At 38.5% G+C, this 23,313-nt stretch overlaps 1 protein-coding gene across 3 annotated transcripts in view; it reads right to left on the reverse strand.

The window, feature by feature from the left end:
* myo1b (myosin IB) overlaps positions 1-23,313 on the reverse strand; it is a 50,588-nt gene that overhangs the window by 24,230 nt on the left and 3,045 nt on the right. For all 3 annotated transcript variants that reach the window (XM_060876390.1, XM_060876388.1, XM_060876389.1), the window contains exons 2-4: positions 19,477-19,619; positions 16,546-16,661; positions 1,571-1,665 (exon numbers count right to left, since the gene is read on the reverse strand). In XM_060876390.1, the coding sequence (XP_060732373.1) occupies positions 1,571-1,665; positions 16,546-16,661; positions 19,477-19,611 (346 nt within the window). In that variant the 5' untranslated portion in view covers positions 19,612-19,619. The remainder of the gene's footprint in view (positions 1-1,570; positions 1,666-16,545; positions 16,662-19,476; positions 19,620-23,313) is intronic.

Raw genomic sequence — 23,313 nt, forward strand, 5'->3', positions numbered from 1 at the left:
AAAGAGCAAAAATTAACCAGAAACTAGACTTGGCACCGGAGTAAGGCTTTTTCTCAGCATTTGTGTGCGCAAAAAATCATGCTGCATACATAGTTCTGAGTAACTTTCCTTCTTCCAAATCGTAATATTTTACTACATTTACAGCATTTAGCAGACGCCCTTATCCAGAGCGACGTACAGAAGTACTTAAGTCTCCATCATTGGATTCATCATACTTATTATACATACAGACATGTTTCTGTTTTTCTGTTCATCATAAACACCCTGTCTTAAAAAATGATTGTTTCGATAAAATTTAAATTGTACAGAATTGTAAAAAACAAACACAACATGCAACTGTTATATGCCCTGATAGATGAAGCAAACTGACCAAACTTGAAAACAAGAACTCTACAACTGAATTAATAGTGGAACAGATTTGGATAATCAGGTGCACTTATAAAAACATTACTTTTATGACCTATATAACCAAACACTTTCATCATCCTTTAAAAACCCCAAATGATAAAGCGATCACACAAATCCCAAAATAACTTGTCACTGGACTGCCTTCTCCAACTAAACCAAGCAGTTGTGATGAATGGAATAAAATTATATATTTTAAACTCAATAAATGTAAATGCTAATAGAGCATGTCATTTGAACTTCCCTTTATGTGCAAAACAGTAAATCATGATGAAAAGATTTTACAGTGGATTTTGTAGCAAAATTCTTGGTTATACTTAATAATGAATCGCGATCAGGGAAAAAGAGTTGTAAATGCTGACATCATTCTCTGCGGCTCTCTAGCAAGCCTAAGCACAACTCAGCCGAGCCAGCGTTGGAGTGACAGGCTAAAATGGAGCATTTTCACACTGAGAGAAGACCTCAGCATAACCTCATCCGCTCTTTAAAGCCGTGCCCCGGACCTGGCAGACTGCTACATCACATGGCCTCCCAAATCATCTCACTGTGGTCCAACAAACACACTAAATTCAAAGACAGAGTAGGAAGATTCCATATTCCAGCAGAACGGTCATTAGTTTATAAAAACAAATGAGGAAGTTTTTGAGGTCATTTATAACTAATGAATAATTATGAACTGTAAACACAAACAAACACACAAGCCCTGGCTTTTAGGAGAGTGTAAGATGGCCACCATGTGTGAATATTAGATGGAGACAAACCAATGAAGAAATCATAACTTTTCCTGGGTGATGCTGGACGACACCTGGCAAACATTTACGATTCTTTATCTGACTCCAAGACTACAGATGAGAAATTCATTACATACAAATAAAAAGCACAAATAATATGACTATATAATTGTTCTTTTTCAAGGGAGGTTTACACAAAATCCCAGCATGCTATGTAGAAGAAAATTTTAGTCTTTAAAGCAACTCCGTTGCTCTTTATATATTCAACTCTATTGCAACACCAGCACAGTTCCTTTAAAGTTTCTTTACAATCTAATTAAAAATTCAGTGAGTGTCACCTTTTGAAAACATACCTCTTGATATGCAAAGGATCAGGTATGGTAAATAAAAAAAATGAAGCATATTCAGTTTAACAGGGCTCGTATCAACCTTACCAGTCTTTCCTGCACCACTTTCTCCAGTTATGAGGATGCACTGGTCCTTATCTTGATCCCGTAGAGACCGATATGCTTCATCTGCCAAAGCATAACTGGAAGACAAAATATAAATACAGGATAATTAGAGTTAACAAATTCTATAGTCATAAATTTGCAAAGTTTAATTTGTGTTTGTACTAAACTGTATTCTGAAACACATGCACTCATTTGACGACTCCAACTTTAAACTAGATTTATAAAGTTTGTCACAACAAACTTTGATTTTGGCTTTGGCGAGGCAAGTATTCACAAAGGTGGGTGCTTTTTGGAGGCAAGTGGACATAAGGGTCAGTGTTACATTTGGAGGCAAGGGGACATAAAACTTGTGAAATCTAGTGTAGCGCTAGGGTTCCAAAACATTTGGAGGCAAGTGTAGACGAGCATGTGACGTCATCTGAAAACCGGTGACGCGATTCCCCTCCTTGGGCTGAGTGTTTTGATATGTCACATGCCCATGTTGTGCTAATGTTTTTTGTTTTCACGTGACATCACATGATGTCATCAGAATACCCGTGAGGAAATTCCCCTCATTGTTCTGAGTGTTTTGATATGTCACATGTCCATGTTGTAAAAAGTTTTTTGATTTTGCATATTTTGGGGGTGGGACAACCGAAAGGCCAGTCGGTACACCAATTTAAAATTTTGTTCATAGTATCACCCTAAAGGAGCTGGCCAAGTTTAGTGTAGATAAAGGCCACTTTGAGTTTAGTGTAGAAAAAAGGCCACTTTGAGACCCGGTACCGGAAGTACCGGTACTCGGATCGCTTAGAAAAGTAATAGCAACAAACTTCAGACCAGTGTCTACAACATATCCGAATTTGGTTCATGTGGCTAGAAAGCCCTAGGAGGAGTTCCTCCTTATATATTTTTGTCTAAGCTTAAATAGGAAAACAGAATGTTGGCTTCTACAAAGCCAACATAATCAGTATTATCAAGTCGCATTTTTTTTTGTCATTTTCAACCATATTTTGCCGTTGCAGTACATATGGAAATGAGACAACATTTCTCCAGGACCATGGTTCCCAATGCTTTCTTCATCAATGTTCCTTATGTGTGAGAGGAGAGGAAATGCATGCTTAGGAGTGCTTGTGCACACCATATGTCAGCTAAACAACAGCACATTGCAATCCTGGACAGATTTAGCTTGCATCTGCATAACAGTCAAGCAATGTGTTGGATCAAAAGATGGCATTCTCCTTTACTGCTGGTTTTATCTTGGCTAATATACATTATGAAGTTCTCACATACTCACACAAAAAACCTTGGCAACTTGATGATTATGAACTTGTAAATCTAACAAACGTATAATTCACTATACAATTTTGTGTCTTGAGTTCTCAAAATGTTTTGACGTTCCAGAGGTGGAATGAACAGAAAAATGAGTGGTATTGTAATGTAGTGAGGAGGCTGCACAACAGTGAGAGGATTGTGATCGATTTGCCTGTAACTGTACAAAGAAAATGCCACCCGCAGAGAGGAGTTCTGAAGTAATGGAGAGAGCAAACGCCTGATGACGTATGCTGAACTATCACAGTCTGACTCAAACAACTCTCATTTTGTGCCGATCTCATTTTATTCGACTTGCATTATGCCACAGAACTTTAATCTACTCAGCCAGGCAGCTAACTCGCTCAGTCTCCTAGTTTTCCCTCTGTCTGTACTTTTCTACAATCATTACGCAGGAATGTTCCAGAACCACCACTAATAATAGCTCTGATTGTGAGGGAAATGTTGCATGTAGTTTCCCCTTCTGTAAAACATTTAGAAACACATGAGACTCAAGTCTGCAGGGAATTCTGTTTGGAATATATATCCTATATTCACATATTCACCTCCAGAATTACTGCCATCCATATCACATGAAAAAGTAAAAATTATGTAAAAATTATTACAGACAAGATGAAAACGAACCTTTCCTGTAACACTTGACAAGATTGGAGACATTTGTATTTAAACAGTCCTCCATGCAAAACATTTCAATTACTCATCTAGACCATCCTCTATAAATCTGAGCGGTTCAGGGCCCAAAATCCACAACACCAACACCACCACCACCACCACCAACAACAAACAACAACAACAACATAAATCGAAGTCCAAAGTATCATTAAGCCACTACCTTATTTTACAGTGGGTGTGGCTGCTTGACTCTGCATGCAGTCCCAATTCTTTCAATGGCAATTGCAGGTCTGCCCAAAGAGCTCAGTTCTGGTCTCATCTGACCACAACACATAATTCCTCCGGTTTTGATGACTTGTGAAGTTTAGGCACTGCAGTTTGTGAGTTGCTTTCAGAAAGGGCTTTTTTAATGCAACTTCTCCAATCAGATCTCACTCCATCTACTAGTTTATTTTTATACTTTACACCACCAAGAATCAAATAAACCCCTTGTCTGTATGTGAAGGTTTGCCACATCCTAAAATTACATCCTATAATTAAATAATATAATTTGGCTCATTTCTATTATTTTTCACGCATCCTGGAATCCCTGTAAACACGTACATAACCAAAAAAATATTCATATAAATCTGTTACATCTCATCATTAATCATTCCATTATTGTGATCCATTATCACCATTACAGTATCGTGCTGCTCAAAGCAAAACCTTGGAGTGACAGTTCAAGGGAACTTAACTGCAAATAGATATCCACCCATGCTCTATACAACAAAAAAAAGCCAAAAACTGGAAATGGCAACTGAAATGGGTGGAGGCTTGGCACATATGAAGGCACAATACAAGAGAAAGAGAGGGGGTGACAGAAGGACATTGGGCATTACATCATGAAAGAAATGTGCAGAGTCTAGGGAACAGATGTTTGTGCTTTGTGGGTAACTGTGAAAGCACAACATAAGCCATACAAAAGAGTACAATAGCAGAATTACCCTAGCCGTCAATGGATAAGCAGGACAACAGCAAGAGGCCAAAAAACCTGTGACTCTGGCTTATCATGATTAATATGAAAGCATTAAATCTGAACACGAAAAGAGTCACCCTGGTGACAGATGCATACTGGGGGCTTTCAGTGGTGTGTCTAGTCACTAACTCCAAACAAAAGGGTGGGGAGATATAACAGATCTGTCAAAAAGTTGCATAAGAGAAATAAGTAAATATATAATCATCTCTGAAAGGGTGTGCCTGAATTTATATTCTTAGATATTATGCTACCAAAAGGAAATCAAAAGCAACATCTGAGAACATCAAAGTAGGCAGTTGCTAAAGGCCGTACCCCGAGGCCTCCACATCTGACCAGAGGCTGAAAGAGGATTTGTGTGAAGGATGGGGAGGTGCCTGGCACACCCACCAGCACCAGTTTGCAGGAGAATGACCTGTAATTTCAGTTTCCTTGTGGCAAGGTTGAGGCCAAAAGCCACAAAATAATTCAATGTTGAAAATAGCATGTCCTTCCACTGGTATCCTTGAGAAGGTGGTGTTGGGAGGGAAGCAGAATCACCCAAGATTCAGATGAAGAATAAAGTAATGAACCTTAACGTAGTGTCAATATTCTTTTTTTAACTATACTAATATGAGAAAGTTTTAGGAAAATCACCCACTCATCTGAAACCAGAAATGGTTTAAAAAAAGTAAATTAATGTAGAATAATACAACACAGCCACACAGTAGCGTAATGCACCCAGCACGGTAGATCTAAGGGGAAGATCAGAGACAAATAGAGATCCTAAAGTCCTTCAGACACCACAGTCAGGTCTGGATCCAGTAAGCTGGTTGAAACTATAATATGGAGTATTTTTGATTCGCAAAATGAAGAGTGAGGATCAGGTGCAATGTGTGTTGGCCATGTCTCACTGGACAGAAAATCAAAAGAAGACCCAGTTGTCTTAGGTTTTAGAACATCTTGGGATCCCCAGAATAGGGAGAATTTGAAGTCTTCTCTGACCTCCTTAGTCTATTGCCACGCACCACCAGGATAAGCTGAAGGAAAATTAATGAATGAATGCTGTACACATTTGTATTTAAGATCTACATGAAACATGAATTTCCAGCCACATCCATAATTTCCTCCCATCACTCCTATCACACAGGGAATCTAAAAATAGCATCTTAATATGGACAAAATGTAGATGTAATATAAAAGAAGGAACTCATAGATCCTTCCTCTACAGTCTTGGCTTTTGTTTCCTTCCCTCTATTGTAATAGCAGAGGACAACCACATCAGCTGGGCATGAATCTTAGGGTCTAAGAACCTGACAGAGACAACATTGATGAAGGCTTTCCCACCACTACAGGATGTGAAAGCAAGGAGAAGACTCAAAAATAGTGATCACATGCAAAAACATTCTTATATTACAAAAAATGCTTTGTAATGCATTTAAATGTTTGGTGATGAAGTAAATCCACAAGACTGATGGAGTGGAATTGCGATACACAATGCCCACATTCTGCACTCTGGAGTACTTCCATATCTTGCGTTGAATAAGCTACAAGGGAAGTGGAGGTGTTCCTTCTGAGAAGACCAGGCCAGAGTGGGATTGTTGTCTTTTACAGCAGACAATGTGCAAAAGGGTTCAAAACACAACTGTAATCAACCAGGTGTCTGCAAATCAGTCAGTGGTTTTGTACTGAAGCGTGAAGCAGTTTACACAATGTTTGGAGGAACAGTGTGTCTAATTTGTATATGTAAACTTTTGGATATTCTGCTTCATGTAGCAAACAGCCACCTCATTTAATTACTTCTAATAAGGCATTATAAAACACCACAATGTTTTGAACCATTTAGCAGACTATTTATTTTCATGGCTGGCATACAGGATGCTTATTTCCAGACAGTATGTATGTGCACCATAGCTTACATGTTTTACACTTAAAACAATAGCAGCACATGAGACATACTTGAGGAAAGCCCCTAGTTCCAAACACATACAGCCATCCTGTGCACACACAGGAGATCAGGAAGAGGAAAGCGTGAAGAAGGCTTTTTGTAGCCTCTACACTCTGGATGGATATAGTATTCCCCTGTCTACTCTGAGTCATCTTTCCTGACTAAGACAGGAGTTGGAGAACTACAAACTGGGCAATCTGGCTATGTGGAGTTGGCCAGCTGATCCTGAATCAGACTCACTATTACTACCATGTACTTAGTGACAGCTGGCCACATACACCACCCAAATTAAAGAGGTAGGAGTGTGTCGGCTTAGGATAACAGTTTTACTAAAGCAACACGAACGTACCACTCTAAGTAGAGAGGGCTGGTCAGCCTACTCTGTCTGGTGCAAAGCATCAGTGTCTACATTTATAGCATTTGACAGATGCATTTATCCAGAGTGATAAGATACTGGTCTAAGAAGATACTGATTTCTCCTACAAAGCAGGTTTAGAAAAATAGATGTAAAAGTTTTAGTTACATCAACACACACACAAAAAAAAAAAACAGCCACATATGCCAAAAGACTGCTCCTTTAGGCTGTGTAGGTAAGAATGGAGAAGGAAAAAGGAAGCACTAAGTAAACACAGTGTCTTTCATTCTAACATTAGAGACTTTTTTTTATCTAACCAGAGCACACTACTCAAGTATATAGAGTGTCTTTGGAGCTCAAAGGGACAATCTTTTTTGTGTTCTAGTGCCCTGATGCCCCACAGTGAGAACATCCTTTCTAAAATTCTGCTTAGACTGCCTTAGAGATGTAAATGGAAAAAAGTCACTAAATGATGAACAGACACACACACACACGCACTCACACGCACACATACGCACGCACATACGCACGCACACGCACGCACGCACACACAAATATACTGTATATAGAGAAAAAGGCTAAAAATAGTACATCACTTGACATCTCTCTCTGTGGGAGGCATGACCCAAATTTAACCTTTTTGGATACAGTGCTGATGGGCATGTGACCAGTCTCTGCTAGACTACAGTTGGAGCTATTGTAGCTCATTCAAAGGGGCTGCAGGAAGGCCAAACTATGTGCAGCAAACCTTGTTTATCCAACCCCCCCAGCAGGAAGTGAGGGAGTGAAGCAGGTCACCATACTGGGACTGGGTCACCACTGCCTTTGCCTGGCAATAAATAAATAATACAGGGGCACTCTAAAATAATAATAAAAAATAAAAATAAACAGGGCTGAGAAGTACTAACTAATAAAGCAGACAAATGCATAAAAATGTTGCTAGAAAGGTTTGTTTATCATTTCTAATAGGCCTCATTGCTATTCTGAAGTACTAAGTTAGGTCAGTAATAAAACCCTGAGATACCAGGGAAGTCAATGGACAGGAATGTAAGCAATGGAAAAAAACCAACACAGGTCAAGCTCATCTTCAAGACATACAAGCATGTGAACAATCATAAATCCAAACTGGGATGTAAAAATCTGATAACAAACTGAGTTTTGTTGCCACATCTGCAAATTTCTACATTTGTTTCTAAAATTGGTAGCATTTTTATTAAATGGCAATGCTTGTGGGAAATAAATGAATAACTATACTAATATGAGTAAGTTTTCCTAGAAATCTTGCAACAAAGAGTGGGTACTTTCCAGTTGCTCTCTGAGCCGTTCTCCAACTGGTTCTCCTGGGACTTACAACGCATGGAGTCCAGGCCAGTGTTCCTCATGCTGTTAGCCTTTCAGCATATTTAGGTCAAACTATAGACTGGGTGATATGGAAAGAACAGTTTATTTTGTATTTAATGTGCTGGAGAAGTGAAGGGTGGGTGGCCATTCTGTAAAGGGAGTTATCTAGTGGGCTGAAAGTACAATCTGTCAACGCTCAAGGTCCAGAGATCACCTCTCATCCGCCTGCTCGAAACACTGATTTCTGAGATGACACACTGCTTCATGAGTTAACTACTTGAATGGCAATTTACCATTTTTATCAAACAATTGCAATTCAGGGACAGCATAAAGAGTGGGGTTTTCTGTGCCCAGGTATCGTACAAAAATAACAAGCACAATTTGTCAGTGCATTAAAGCAAAGTAGAAATGCCAAACCGGTTCGAGTCTGCAGCCATTTACAGGAAGAATCTAGCCAATAAAATCCTGCTGGATCAAGAGATTCTGGGAAAGCAAACAACTATACAAATTGTGTAAACAAACAGATGATAGAAAGAGTGCATTTCCTTATTGCCTCAGCTGCCTCTGGCCAACTTTCACAGGCAGAAGATCAGTACTACATGACACTATGGCTGAGTCTAATTTATCACATAAAGCAGCATAAGTGGTGTTACTCCAAGAATCTTTGACCTTTGCCCAGTAGGCAGCAGTATAATCTCAGCTAATAACTATTTGCTCATCAGAGCATAGATTGTAGCCTAGAGACACGTGATGTAATTGTTAAGAGTTTTGCCACCAATATGCAAGCAAGAAGGTAGAGGAAAGACCAACACACCGGAACATACATGGAACAACAACAAATAGTGCTTCTTGCAATATCATAGTGAGAAGGTTTCAATTAGACCTTATTTTAAACCATTACGTAAGAGGGTAAGTAAAGCCATCTAAGGCTCAGTTATATCTTTTGGGCCTGGAGAGGCAGCAGCTTAGCAGCTTGTCTGTGTAACACTTCCATGTGAGATGTGGCAGTCAGGAACCAAGTCAAATACTAAGTTTTCTTATCCACACACACACACACTTCCTCTCAAAGTCGTCCAGGACTGCTCTCTGACCCATAATTAAAGACCACGCCTTTAACCTACACTGAATATTGTGCAGTACAGTAACATACTTCCTTAACATTACAGAGGCAGAATCTTCTTAATCATCTAAACTGCTTAAATAATGGACATTTCATTAAAATGGATACAAAAATATTTTACCTATTTACTACAGCCATAGAGCTTATACATTTCTGTTATTTGCACTTACAGGACCAAATTATTCATTAGATTCAAGTTGACATTAGAGGCATACTTGTCTCTAAACCCATAAACCTTTAACTGAAATATGAACAGTAAAAAAGTAATAAAAAAAAAAACAATAATGAAAATAATCAAACTGCCAATAGTAGTAGTCTACATCAAATCGTTTATCTCGGAATGAATGACAAGTATGGCCTGGCTGAATGTGGAACATACATAGAGAGGAGGAGGTAGAGCACAGCCAACCATGGTCTAAAAATCCCCAGGTGTTCGGTGCTTATTTTTCCTTAGACAGAAGAGCATGTGCTGCCAGCTTTGCCGCACATGGTTCAAAGAGACTAAACGTCTAGATGGGAGGCAGTAACTGTTTAATGCCTGACTTCAAGGGTCTGCCTTTTGATCTGCTGAACATGACTTCTACTGATGTGGCAGCATGAAAAAAAGTGAAATGTTCATATTATTGGTGTCTGTAAACTGGCAATCTGCATTATATTTCATATCATGTTGTTTACATTGACAATTTGAGCTACTTAATATGGATTTTCTACACAAAACACTGATACAGAGATTAGATCCACAGAAAAGATGAGCCAAAAGCTTCATGAAAAAGACCCAGGTTGTGAGGGTTTTAATCCCCCAAGGCTGCCATTTATGTGGGACTGTCTAGTCCATCAGCAGGGTGTGTTCTCCACATACACAAAGCCCTAGTGATGCTTGATATCGGCATACTAGGGAGACAGAAGCTGAGAGTGCTCCCGGGTCCCATTACCTTATTATAAAGACGGTAATATAATACTACCCCAGAGACCTGCCCCTTTCCAGCACAATCTGGGCATGTCGTCCAAGGAGAACCAAGCACCTGAGTCAGGACTTCAAATCTGCATATCATAACTCTCTCTCTCTCTATCTCTCATTCTAATTTATTCCAATATTCAAGCTTGGTGGATTTGACTGGAAAATGAATGTAAATGTTTAATAAGTGTAAAAGCCTGTTTTGGGGCAAAATGACATCATGGATATAGACATAGTTAAAGACTGGCCACAGTTAAAGCTCTTCTGTGAGCAGACACAATTGGTCCTAATAGCTCAGGAGGCCAGCTGCAGTTTCTATGTATTCTCTGTAGACCAGGCTTTATGGAGTAGCAGGTGTGCCTTGGCCCCTAAGACACATCTAAACCCAGTGGGACAAAGAGGGAGGTTCATGATTGCAGATGAACATTAGGAATGAGACACAGTTTCATAATGTGTCTGCTCAGACACCACCACTCTATTTTATTTGTAAGAGATAAAATAAAGATAGAGTTCAGGGACACCAGCACAAGAAAAAAACAATAGATAAGTTACAACAGAAAAGATAATAGAAAAGAACATTACAGCAAACAATAAATTCCTGGAATCTGTACGTCCTTTAGCTAAAAATGAATAAACACAAAATTTCTAAAAACAATATATATATTTTTTTAATAGATTTTATGATGTTTCATATTAGGACTTCATGCTAAATAGAAACATTAAAATGGATTGTTAAATAATGAACTGTAGGGTGGGTATATACAGAATATCTGACAACATTCCTGGTTACAGCTAGTGGGTTTCTGTCTCTGACCCTAAACCCTACTTTCACTGGTATCATTATATATGCTGGCTGTCACTTCAACAGAAATTCTACATAACAGGGCATCTGCACCAACTGTGTGTTGTGCTAGGCATGACTTTTGTGACTGTGGCTAAACTCAATAGATGATAGATGATACAAACAGATGATGTCTTCTAGCCTCTGACTAGTGAATACTGATTCAAATATTCAGATTCATTCATTCATCATTCATCTTCTACCGCTTATCCGAACTACCTCGGGTCACGGGGAGCTTGTGCCTATCTCAGGCATCATCGGGCATCAAGGCAGGATACACCCTGGACGGAGTGCCAACCCATCGCAGGGCACACACTCTCATTCACTCACACAATCACACACTATGGACAATTTTCCAGAGATGCCAATCAACCTACCATGCATGTCTTTGGACCGGGGGAGGAAACCGGAGTACCCGGAGGAAACCCCCGAGGCACGGGGAGAACATGCAAACTCCACACACACAAGGCGGAGGTGGGAATCGAACCCCCAACCCTGGAGGTGTGAGGCGAATGTGCTAACCACTAAGCCACTGTGCCCCCATATGAGATTCAAATATAATGAAATTGTTTATCTGTTGTTTAGTTAAGAATTTGTTCATTCAGTTGAACACAGTGATCCACTACTTGTTTACAGATTTGATGACAACTTTCCTCTGACATTTAATTGTAAAATCTAAAGCTGTCAGCATTTTTTCAACATATTCGTGATACACCGGTGTAATGTTACTGCTATCATAAACATCTCCTAATGATGACTGATATGTCCATTACCAGTATACCATTCATCTCTACATTCAGGCATTGCAGTACATATTTACATCGGACTTCATTCATTCATTCATCTTCTACCGCTTATCCGAACTACCTCGGGTCACGGGGAGCTTGTGCCTATCTCAGGCGTCATCGGGCATCAAGGCAGGATACACCCTGGACGGAGTGCCAACCCATCGCAGGGCACACACACACTCTCATTCACTCACGCAATCACACACTAGGGACAATTTTCCAGAGATGCCAATCAACCTACCATGCATGTCTTTGGACCGAGGGAGGAAACCGGAGTACCCGGAGGAAACCCCCGAGGCACGGGGAGAACATGCAAACTCCACACACACAAGGTGGAGGCGGGAATCGAACCCCGACCCTGGAGGTGTGAGGCGAATGTGCTAACCACTAAGCCACCATGACCCCCATTCACATCGGACTTAATATCCAAAAATATCCTACAGCTACAACTATAACACTGGTAAAAAATAATGAATTATGGCTGTAACTAAGGTTTGGTAAACATTGTTGCAAGTTGGCATGAATATTGTGACTTTCAAATTTTACTTTCTTGGCCTCATGTGTTCACAATCCAGTCTTCAAACAGCAAATTTCCTTCTAGTAGAAATTCATTGTTTCAAGATTCTTTGGCATAGCAGAACAACTGTCATGCTTCCCAGGTCCTAACATATAGTATAGAAGATTTAATTCCTGAAAACAGTCTAAACGACAAGGTGCTGTGTTCAGTAAACTTTAAAAGCTCAATGTGCTGACCACGTGACATCACACCAGCATCCTCAGTCGGGAAATAATTACTCAATATATTTACACACCAATTTCACAGGTTTCTGTCATTCCTAACTGAACAAGAAAAAGCTACTCTTGGTGCTTTTTGATATAAGGCCAAGCATGCTAAGGGGTAAATGGTATTCACCATTGTTGGTCCTGCCTGTTTCAGCAATGAATGAGAAAAAACACAAATGTATTCAGACTCAGCTGAAATTGCCTCACCACAGTAGCATGACCACAAAAACCCAGTAATTCCCCAGAGTCAGCAATTCAGTGTGTCTCTTCCCAGACCATTCAGGATGAGCAGCATAGACTGAGGGCTTTGGAAATTTAAACTCTGTGGCAAGTTCACCCGCCATGGATCCCAAAATCTCTAATTCCTCATTCTAGGTCATCAATTTCAAAATCAATTTCAAACAATTTCTAGTTTTATAATATTAAAAAAAAAGCTATAGATTTAGGTCTCACTATTTATTTTCACTCTGTAAAATGTTCAGTATGAACAATAATACATCCTATTAGATGTGTAGATCCTACACTGTGGCCAAGGCTCTAATCCAATACATTGACAATATGCACTAACAACCTCTGTCTAGGAGCAGTGTAAGTGGACTTCTATAAAGGGAGGGTGTTTATGATCAACATGTAATGAAGCCACCTTTAGGTGTCACCAGGAAAAACAGACCACACTACTCCCTTCATTATGTAAATGCTCTTAAAAATTAGGAGTGTTATAACTACCTTGACATCACATGCCTTCTGAGTGATTCTGTGCTTACAGAAACAATGCAGCTCCTCCGGTATGTTGCTATGTGACAACATTTGACTTTAAACACCCCAGAGATCCACTTGTTCAGCAGTGGAGGTGATATAAGAGGTCTTAAACTAACACAGGTTTAATTTAAGAGTTTTTTCCTTTCTTTTCTTTTAATTACTAGCTTAATTGTGTAAATGTACTACTCCCTATTTACTAGCAAGGCCAACACAATTTCATGTAATATTCATTAAACAGAAGTTGACGGGTATATCTTAGCCCCTTTAAAATAAACATGACTGGGTTCTCCTCACTCCAGTAAAGAAAAGATGGTATGACACATATCAAGTTTGGAATTTCCTTTAGTGACGATATAATTAGGAAACTTTTATTATTGCTCCATAGATAAACTGGCAGAAAAAGCAGAAAGTAATAAGGGACATTTCCAGCCTATTAAAACCAAAGAAAGCAGTTAATATCGGCTGAGATTACATAAGACTTCCACAGACAAATCTAATAAACATATTTAAAATGAACCCATACAGAATTCATTATGTGACCATGGACAGATTCTTGAAACATTTGTCCCTCAGCGCTAAGCAGAGATTTCACTAAGCCAGGTAAATGTTTGTCTATCATATAATCTGTTTTACTCCAGGAGTGACCTTTGTAAGCGGCAGTGTGGTAAAATAAACAGTTCACTTTGGTAGAGCACAGAGAGCCCAGTTAAATCAATAGCCGACTAAATGTAAAGATTTTCTCGTCTTGCAGATACTATATGACCTAAAAGCATCTTTTGGATGAATTGGCAGGATATGACCCACATCAGGGCTCTTATACAAGCTGTAGCTATTGCTGTAAGATTTTTTAAGCTTTCACGCTGCTTGGCACAAATGAAAACTTTACCGAAGTCAAAAGCATGGTGTTGACACAGTAATGCTCGAATGGTGGGCGGTCATGTTGACAATCCAGTTTATTAGCACTATAAGTAATCTGCATGCTTGGACAGTATATTCGTTATACAGGAGATATATGTGAGGTTACCAGAAAACCAGGAAAATGTCACAACCCAGGTACCTGACTGGAGGATTCAGATCAGATAAATTGTATGGGGCATTTACAATATTTAAATAAAGGATCTTATTCAAGGCCAATTATGTACTACAAGGGCATGTGCTCTCACACCTAGAATTTACTAAAGCTATGTTCCAGACTAATGAGCTGTTCTTAAAGCACGAGAGTTCTTAAGGCTGGTTTATGCTTTGTCAAAAGTGCGTCTGAGAACCACCCAAAAGCCTTTAATGTTTATCAGTACTGTAGGCAATTTAGCTATTTCCAGTTTATTAATCAAACAAAGGGGTGGGGTGATAGGGGTGGGACAAGGCATAGGTGAGGGTGTGAGCCTGCACTGACTGGAGCATTACCCAGCCTTTAGATTACAGCTAAACAAAAACTAATTCTGGATTTCCTAGAATTTCAGGATGAGATCAGGAACTAAAGCTAATACAACCATCTTCATGACACTGTGTTGAATGTACTGAGCACATACAGAGTTTTTGCTTACACTCTGCGATTGCTGATGGTATGTTGACTATAAATACATCTCAAGCCTTTGTCAGCACAAAAGAAAAAAACCTCTGCAGGTAGTACAGTAAGGTCAGAACAAACAAACGTGATAAAATTCAATTGTACTCTATCAAATACTAATAAAAATATATGTAACAGTTTTATTTCGTCTATGGCTATTACACTGACTGTGAATTTTTGTTAATTTTTAAGTAACCTGACACAATGTAATTGATTTAATCTTTGTGTATGACTAATGAAATGAAATTGTAAAAGAAAAAACATGACAGAAACTACACAAACTAATTTAGGTCCATGTAATCTTTACTTTGCTGAACTGCTGATAATGAACAGGTTTATGGCCCATTTACAGGCTTTGCAGCTTATGGTTACATTTCCATAACCCTCTAAGAGATCTGCTTCTCATGCATGATGGATGAAACAGCTGTTTTGTATCAGCACTGGACTTGGCAAAGGATCACAAAAGAAGCAAACATCGACCCTGACTTTAGTCTAATGTGAGAGTGGAACAAATAAAGAAGACAGAAAGAAGATGAATGAGAAACTCAGCACACCAAAATAAATGGGAAATATAAATGGGAAAACATGAACATGAAGCGGACCATAATTCTAATTGAAGGTGAGAGAAAACTATGAATGTTATTAACAAATTAACAAATCTGTTAAAGTAGTGAAGTGAAGAGGTGAGCGAGTGAGACAACAGCTGAGGTGTTGTTAAAGGCCAAAATCCTGCTGGGTTTATTGTGTATCCCACTGTTGGCACTGGGCCACTGGTCTTTCACAGGACCTGTGTGTATCTGCTGATTTCCATAGAAAGCAGAGGCTAATTGCACAAAGCAAGCTGCTTTTTTTTCCCTTCTGACAGTCAGAGAGAGACAGATGGCCATTAGCTGGAGTGTGGCAGAAAACAACATTCCATCCCCCACCTACAACTGCAGCAGGTTTCATAGGTCACAGGAAGCAGTAAGAGGTTTGCCCATGTTTAACCATGTGAATTTATCATATAAGATTTGATGAAAAAAAAGTTTTGATGAAGCAAGACTGTGACATGTAATAAAATCTATAGATTAAGAGATCTTGTAAGTAATTAAGTGTAAAACATCCACAAAAGCTATTGTATTTTATGGAACAATTTGCATTTTGAGTACTGAACAGTACAAAAGAATAAAATCTTTGAGTAATTTTGCCCAGATGTTTTCTTCTAATCAACAATGATGGCGCTGAGAATGATACTTGCTTGTATAACAAAAAAATATTTTCTTGTGACCGTACACTTGGTACACTTGGACATGGTACATCAAGGTACCTAATGGTTTGTACTTATTTAAAGACCAGTTACAATATGTGGTTCAAATTACATTTTATTCTGTATATATATCACTGAACTTCCATTAATTAAAGGTATACCATGTGAACTTATTCCAGGTACAGAACACATACTAAAGGAACAAAAGATATACCAGATGTCTGGTGCCACCCCTGCAACATGGAAAAGTACAGCTTGGTACATTTATTTCTAAGCGTGCACTGGGAACAGGTCCTACACAATATGAATAGGTTGAACATAAAAAAGCTGGACTTACATGTGAGGGCTGAGTTCATAGAAGTTCCTGTTGCGGTACTCTTCTACCTTGTCTGCTGTGTAGATTGGCAGAGCCTTGTAGGGGTTCATAGAAATCACCACACTACCAATATATGTCTGCAAAAAAGAGAGATGAGTGTTAAAAAGGGGAAAATTGGGGGGACAAATTCTTATCAAGATGTTTTCCTTTAGTGTACAATAAACTGTTTAACTGTACACCATCAAATGTGCACAATAATATAAGTGGTAGTAATTCCAGTTGAGGAGATCCTAGCTAGATTAAATTAATTATAGTGGTGTTTAAAGTGTTTCATAACATCCCATACAGCTTACAAGGCTATATAAACAAGCTATATACAAGCCACAGACATGTGGTCCCAAGACCCTACTCAACCATTCGGGATGCAGTTGCACTGAGGTCAGAGGAACTCTGCATCTGTTGGCATTTTTCATCTGGGAATTCTTGGTGTATTGTTCAGGCATGCAGCAGCCCAAAAGCACAGGCATACGAAAGCACAATGAAAAATGTGTGGAATCCAAGGAAGCATCTGCTAAAACAGTTTGAATTAGCTTCTGTTTTTAGTCTGTCCATGTCCCTCCCCATTGCATTTTGCAATATTTCCTTTCATATCAAAATTTGGATTTTAAAAGTGAAAGAGGTTGGACATGTTTATATGCACAGAGACATGAGATGGCAGTCTGATTCTTGCAGGTCACACTTACCTTCTATTATAACGAGTGTTGCGTAATCCTCTCAGCTGGAGAGTCAAACCTCGTCATAGCAACACAAAGCACAAGCTACTGTTCAGTTGAAATGGGTCGTATAATGAGATCTTTGCATATAGCACTAAATGGAAGGATAAATATAAATAGTACCCAGTGTATAACAAACACAATCTATGTGCAGGATGCAACAGGTATTGTACCTACAACAACCCAAGCCTATTTTTATATACAAGTGAAAGAAACACACCAAAATATGTCTCTCAACTTCCCAAAATAATTCAGCACAACCTCTCACTGAGGGTTTTAGATCATAGTCCTAAACTCACAACCTGAGGCAACATAAAACTCAAGGACATCTGAACAACAGATAGATAACAAGGATCATGAACATTCAAATTGACTCTAACCGTATTAATGATTAACAAGCATCATAATGGCACATTATTATAAGTAGCAGAACTGCAGAAATCACAAAAAAAAATTAGAGCGCCGATGCGTCCAAGCATTGATCTCTTTAATATAAAAGCACTGAGCCATTAAATTTATTTTCTGAACATAATTATAATTATTTTATCACTGCAATAGCCATCATCTCTCCTTATCACTACCTACAATACTTGACAATGTCTGAAGTTCAAGATCATTTTCCGATGGACTTTGTTACCTAGGGAATATGATATCCTGCTAAATCTGATAATGTATCTATTGTAACAGTATATTAGACAGGTTTTAATCTGACAATTTACATAAACCAATCTGTAGAAGTCGGTGCTAAAAGTTGAATGTGGACATAAATGTGGCTGGACAGTTGGTGGTGGTGATGAACCATGCCCTGCTTTCAAAACCACAGAGCAAAGTTCTCATTACCTGAGAACACAGCATGTAACTAAAATCCTACAGTTGATAAAGGCTATAAAAGCTATTACCCAACATGCAAAGAAGTATCTAACTTGTAAAAATTTGAGTCGACTAACTCTAAATGACCTGCTTAAGGCACCATCTACAGTTCAGGATAATCTAATTGGCTGACTGATCTGGCTGTAGTTTCTTCTGTAAATCTCTGCTTCTAAGACATGATCTAAAAGGGCAGATGTGGCTGGAGAATGAGGTAAATGTAAATGAATGGAACATGTGGGAAATGGCAGAACAATAAAACAATGCTCATTTATTTCCTATCCTTTTCACATTCCTATATCACTCAATCAATAGGATCTGAGCTAAACCTAGAAGAACGAAGTGGTGCTAGATGCAAAGTGGTAGTAGAATGTGGGAACACACAGAAATTGAGTCTGTTTACACAGTACTGTGTTTATTTGTTGTATCATTTTTTTGAATATAAAGCAATAAATCATATGGAATTTAAAAAAAAGAAAAATGCATCAAATATTGGATGGATATCCTGTATATAGTTTATAAGCTGTATATAAGTATAATTAATAAGCTGTATCTAGTGCAACAGTGCAATCTATTTAAGCTTCAGTAAAAAAACGTGCGTGATAGTCTTGTGTTAAGTGACACGCTAAAACACAGAAACGTGTGAAAAAATGAAAATATTTAGCTTTGAATATGTAAATATACTAAAATTTGAGTAGTATTCAAACCATGAAGTTCACACTGACAGCTCTATAATGAATTTGTTTTACATGTCATAGATCTAAACCTATTTAAACACTGACAACAGCAACAATACATTTGCAATACAGAGGCTGCCATATGGTGCATCACTTTTGTTGACTTGGTTTTCCCTAGTAACTGTATATACAGACCGGTGACAAATTAAATTAAAAAAAAACACACAAATTGGCAGCTGTTTTTTTGGTGTTCTCTGCCTTCATGTTGGTTTTCATCTGTCAAGGTCTAAGGTCTAAGGTCTAAGGTCAAGTGTGTCATGTATTGAAATTATGGAAATAGAAAAATGATGAAAGCTGATTTGACTGACAAACCAAGCTGCATGTCTTATATTTCCATATGAAAAAGTGATTTGAAGTCAGACTTCATGTTCTTTTACTCATCCTTTTACCCTTCTCAGATTTGCATCTGAACACAACCTTAGATTGCAAGACAACACTTTGGTTGTAACTTTGACTTTGAAACGAAGGTGGAAATATAAGCAATTAACCTTCTAAGAATTTTACACATAAGTGAAATAAAGTCATAGTTCTGACGTTAAAGATAGCATATCTGTAGAACTTCTAGGAGAACTTACATAGATCTCATTGTGCTCAAAGCGCTTCTTCAGGTTCCCGATGAAGGTTTCCTCTGACAGGGGCTCAAGCAGGACCATGTCGCCCACCCCTATCATGTTGTCAAGAAGTGATGTCTTTACCTCCATTTTGGACATTCTTCCCCCTGGAAATACAAACACATACATACATCTGACTTTAGTGACAGCACATACACCATTTTTCATGCATTTAATTGTTTCATTCCATTTAATTTGTGCTTTAATCCTTGAGCTAATGAACCAAGAGGGGCATGATTTCTAAACACGGTCACTGCAAATAAACCCAAACAAAATATTTGCACAGCAGCAGTTTGGGGATACAAAAGCCATTCTACTCAAGAGGTCTGTTTAACCCAGAACACTATAGGCTTCTGAAACTCCACTGGGAGTTATGTAACAGAAAAACACAGTCCCTTTTCTTGATCCCTGGTCACTGGATATTTATGGTTTAAGCTCCTAAAATGAATTCACATTCCAACTTAACAGAGGGGGTCAAGTTTAGTTTTACAGAAAATATTACCAAAGGCTGTATTTTTCATTTTTACCATAAATCTCTTACTGTCACATTTGACATAGCATATTGGACAGAGAACTGAATATTAAGACATGGATGGGAAAGGAAGCTGGAGTTTCTCTCTCTTTGCTGGTCCACAAATCATACTGTGATTAAATAAAAATTAAAAACACATACATTGTCAAAATCCATTTACAGCCTTATATCTGGAATTATTCAAGCTGCTGTATTGCTTGTGTACTAAACTTACAGAGAATCTCTACAGAAGAGTTTTTTTAATTCAATATTTTTGCACTGGGAGAAAAACTGCAAAAAAGAGCTGACCTACCAGGAACAACCTGTTATCAGTATCACTGTGGTTGCATAACAATGTGCCTTATCATAATCTGCTGTGTTAAGCACAGGGTCAATTATAGAGCCTACTGTGCTTGCTGCTTGATGTTCACAACCTGATGGACAAGAAGAATATAGTATACTCCATTGTATTTTCCTGGTCAGGTTTTAAATATCAGTCTTTCACCAAATATTTACTCACTGTTTAACTAAGCAGCTCTTATGTTTACCCCTTTCCACTAATTAAGCTCTCCAGCAAAATTATTCCCATGAAATGTATTTCCTTTCTGATACATTTAGTCAATAAGCTCTGCTAAAAAAAGTAAAATATAGCTTTAAAAGACTCCTTTTCTTATACAGAATTATATTCAGAAATAAACTGGTGTATCTGCATACAGATGTTCTTCATTCATTCATCTCCAGCAACTACTACTTCTTTTTTAATCTGATTTACTATGAATCCAGAGTTAATCCCAGGAACACTGGGCATGGAGCATGGACTGAATGTGTAGCACCTTGCATACATATTCACACTAAGAGATTTTTAATCATAACCAATCCACCTTCAAGAATTTTTTGAGAGATCAGAGGAAACCAAAGAACCCAGAGAAAACCTAGATAGACAGCAATCCAAATCCAAGATTGATCTGAGGACCCTGTGGCTGTGAGGCAGCAATGCTACATCCTGTGTCACTGTTTCACCACAAGCATTATTGGTTTATAAAACACAAGATTTGTAGTGAAAATGTAATGTATTATACAGAGATACACAGCTCAAGTTAACAGAGCTTAGTGAAAGGTTAAATCCAAAATGTTTCAACACAACAAATCAGAGAACAGAATAGAAAAGAATAATATAGAGCTGCTGTTCCACAACCTGGAACAATAAATGACCCATATTAAATCACTTTAAAACAATTATTTTCTAATCATCTTTGTCCTACATGGCAACTGGATGTGAATTTATATTTGACCCACCGTGGTGTGTGTGTGCATGCATGCACTATGAAATTGGTGTAACGGTGTGAAATTGTGGTGGTACTCTGTCATCTTGCAGCTGTCTGTCACATCATCATACACCTGAATATTGCTGTTACTAGTTTCTGATTTCAAAGGACGCAGACCTCTTCTCTCATTTAAACAACGGTACAATGCTGAAAGTAGAAACCAGCTTTTAGGGAGTGGAGCTCTGCAACCCCAGTGACATGTGTGCAGCAGATTTGCAACAAGTAGGCAAATACATCAGCTATCTTCACTCAAGTGGGAGAGAAACAGTATTTTAAAAATCTACTAGTTGACAAATTTCTACCCAGGACGTGCATTTCTTTGTTTGTGAATTGTTGACTGGATCAGGATTACCAAGCCATAAGAGAATAGAACAATAGACAAAAAACGATAATAGAACCTGCATACACATCCTTCAACCTCCCGCTTCCCAAGGTTACAAAAGAAGGAAGCTATTGTGTCTTGCCTATGATGAATCATAACAATCAAATATTTAGACGCTGTTAGCTTTGCTTTATTTGATGGATTGTTCACCTGGCTTTGCATGCTGTTTCCATCACAGGTAACCATTTGACTGCTGACATATTTTGCATGACCTAGTCTTTTGTCAAGTCATATGTGATGTCATCAGCATACAAGAAATGAATATTCAACCAACCTGTAGTAAACTATATGGCTGAACAGTAGCAGTAGAATAACTGATATTTCTGGCCAATTTCAGAAAAAGAATTGGCCTGAAAAAAGGTTGATTATTTGCAATGGACTTGGATGTTTGGAGGTCCATAACCCTTAGCAGATTTGGTGACACAAGGAAAACATGCAAATTCTTCAGGGATTACTGATTACCTTCAATGCTGCTGTGCAATATATGCAGTACATCCTGCTTTTCGGTTCCTGACACTAACACGTCCACTTTGTAGACGTACTATAATGGTGTCAAACAGCCTGCATCAAGTCAAACAGTGTAGTTGTATTCTATAGTATATTCAGTAACAGCTTTACTGATTGTCTTCATATTTATGTTTGATCATTACTGAATCACAGACACTAGGCTGGATTAGGCAGGATATTTTTAGATTTGCATTTGCCCTAAAAATTAAGCCATCAGGGTGAGTCCATCAGAAGCTATATACTTGGATGGAACATCACACTACCTTTTTCTACCTTTTTCAGATCCAAAAGTCACAGCTGCTCTTAATTTTCTTAAAGCAACAACAATAATACATAATTTGGAATTCCTGGAACTGCGCCATATGTGATTTTCCACTTATGGGCTAGGTAAAGGAAAATGTCTCCCTTTTCATCCCTGTAGCAGAATTTCCCTTCTCTCCCTCCCCTTACCTTTTCTCACAAACTCACAGTGTAAAGTAAAATGTGGTTTCATCACTTTGACTTAGGACAGGTCTGATTAAGTGCCAATTCAAGGCATCATGTACACACCAAAAACTGTAGGCAATCATAGCACACTGTTACTCTCTTGCGCTCTTTCTCCCATCTTCTGTTTGAGTCTTTGTGAATGTCAGTCCAGATGAAGTAGGTGTGGCCTCTGTGTCTGTATGTCCTAGTGCAGCAGACGTGTCTGCCCACTTTTCACTCATAACGCATTAGATCATCTCGGAAAAATATATACCTTCTATATTTACCAATTTGGAAGGAAAACTAAAAATAAGGGACAGCTTTCAATTATATTAAAACCACAATACTGAAACCTGTTGTTTTAGCAACCTTATGGCCTTGAACACATGCGCAAAAATAAATGATGCTGGTGTCTCTAATGGAGTGCAAAGTCCAAAATAAAGCCAAACTGTATCCCTGCTCGTTGGCAAAAGTTAGAACAGTGAGTGTTTCCAAATGCAACAGCTTTAGAAAGACACAGACACTGTGACTATTTGTGTGGACTGGCAAGCTTGCTCAGTGACCTGAAACGCTGCTTCATGAGCATCTCCTTGTGCCAGGGTAAACGCACA

The sequence above is a fragment of the Tachysurus vachellii genome, chromosome 8, assembly GCF_030014155.1.
Source record: "Tachysurus vachellii isolate PV-2020 chromosome 8, HZAU_Pvac_v1, whole genome shotgun sequence".
In the NCBI taxonomy this organism is placed as follows: domain Eukaryota; kingdom Metazoa; phylum Chordata; class Actinopteri; order Siluriformes; family Bagridae; genus Tachysurus; species Tachysurus vachellii.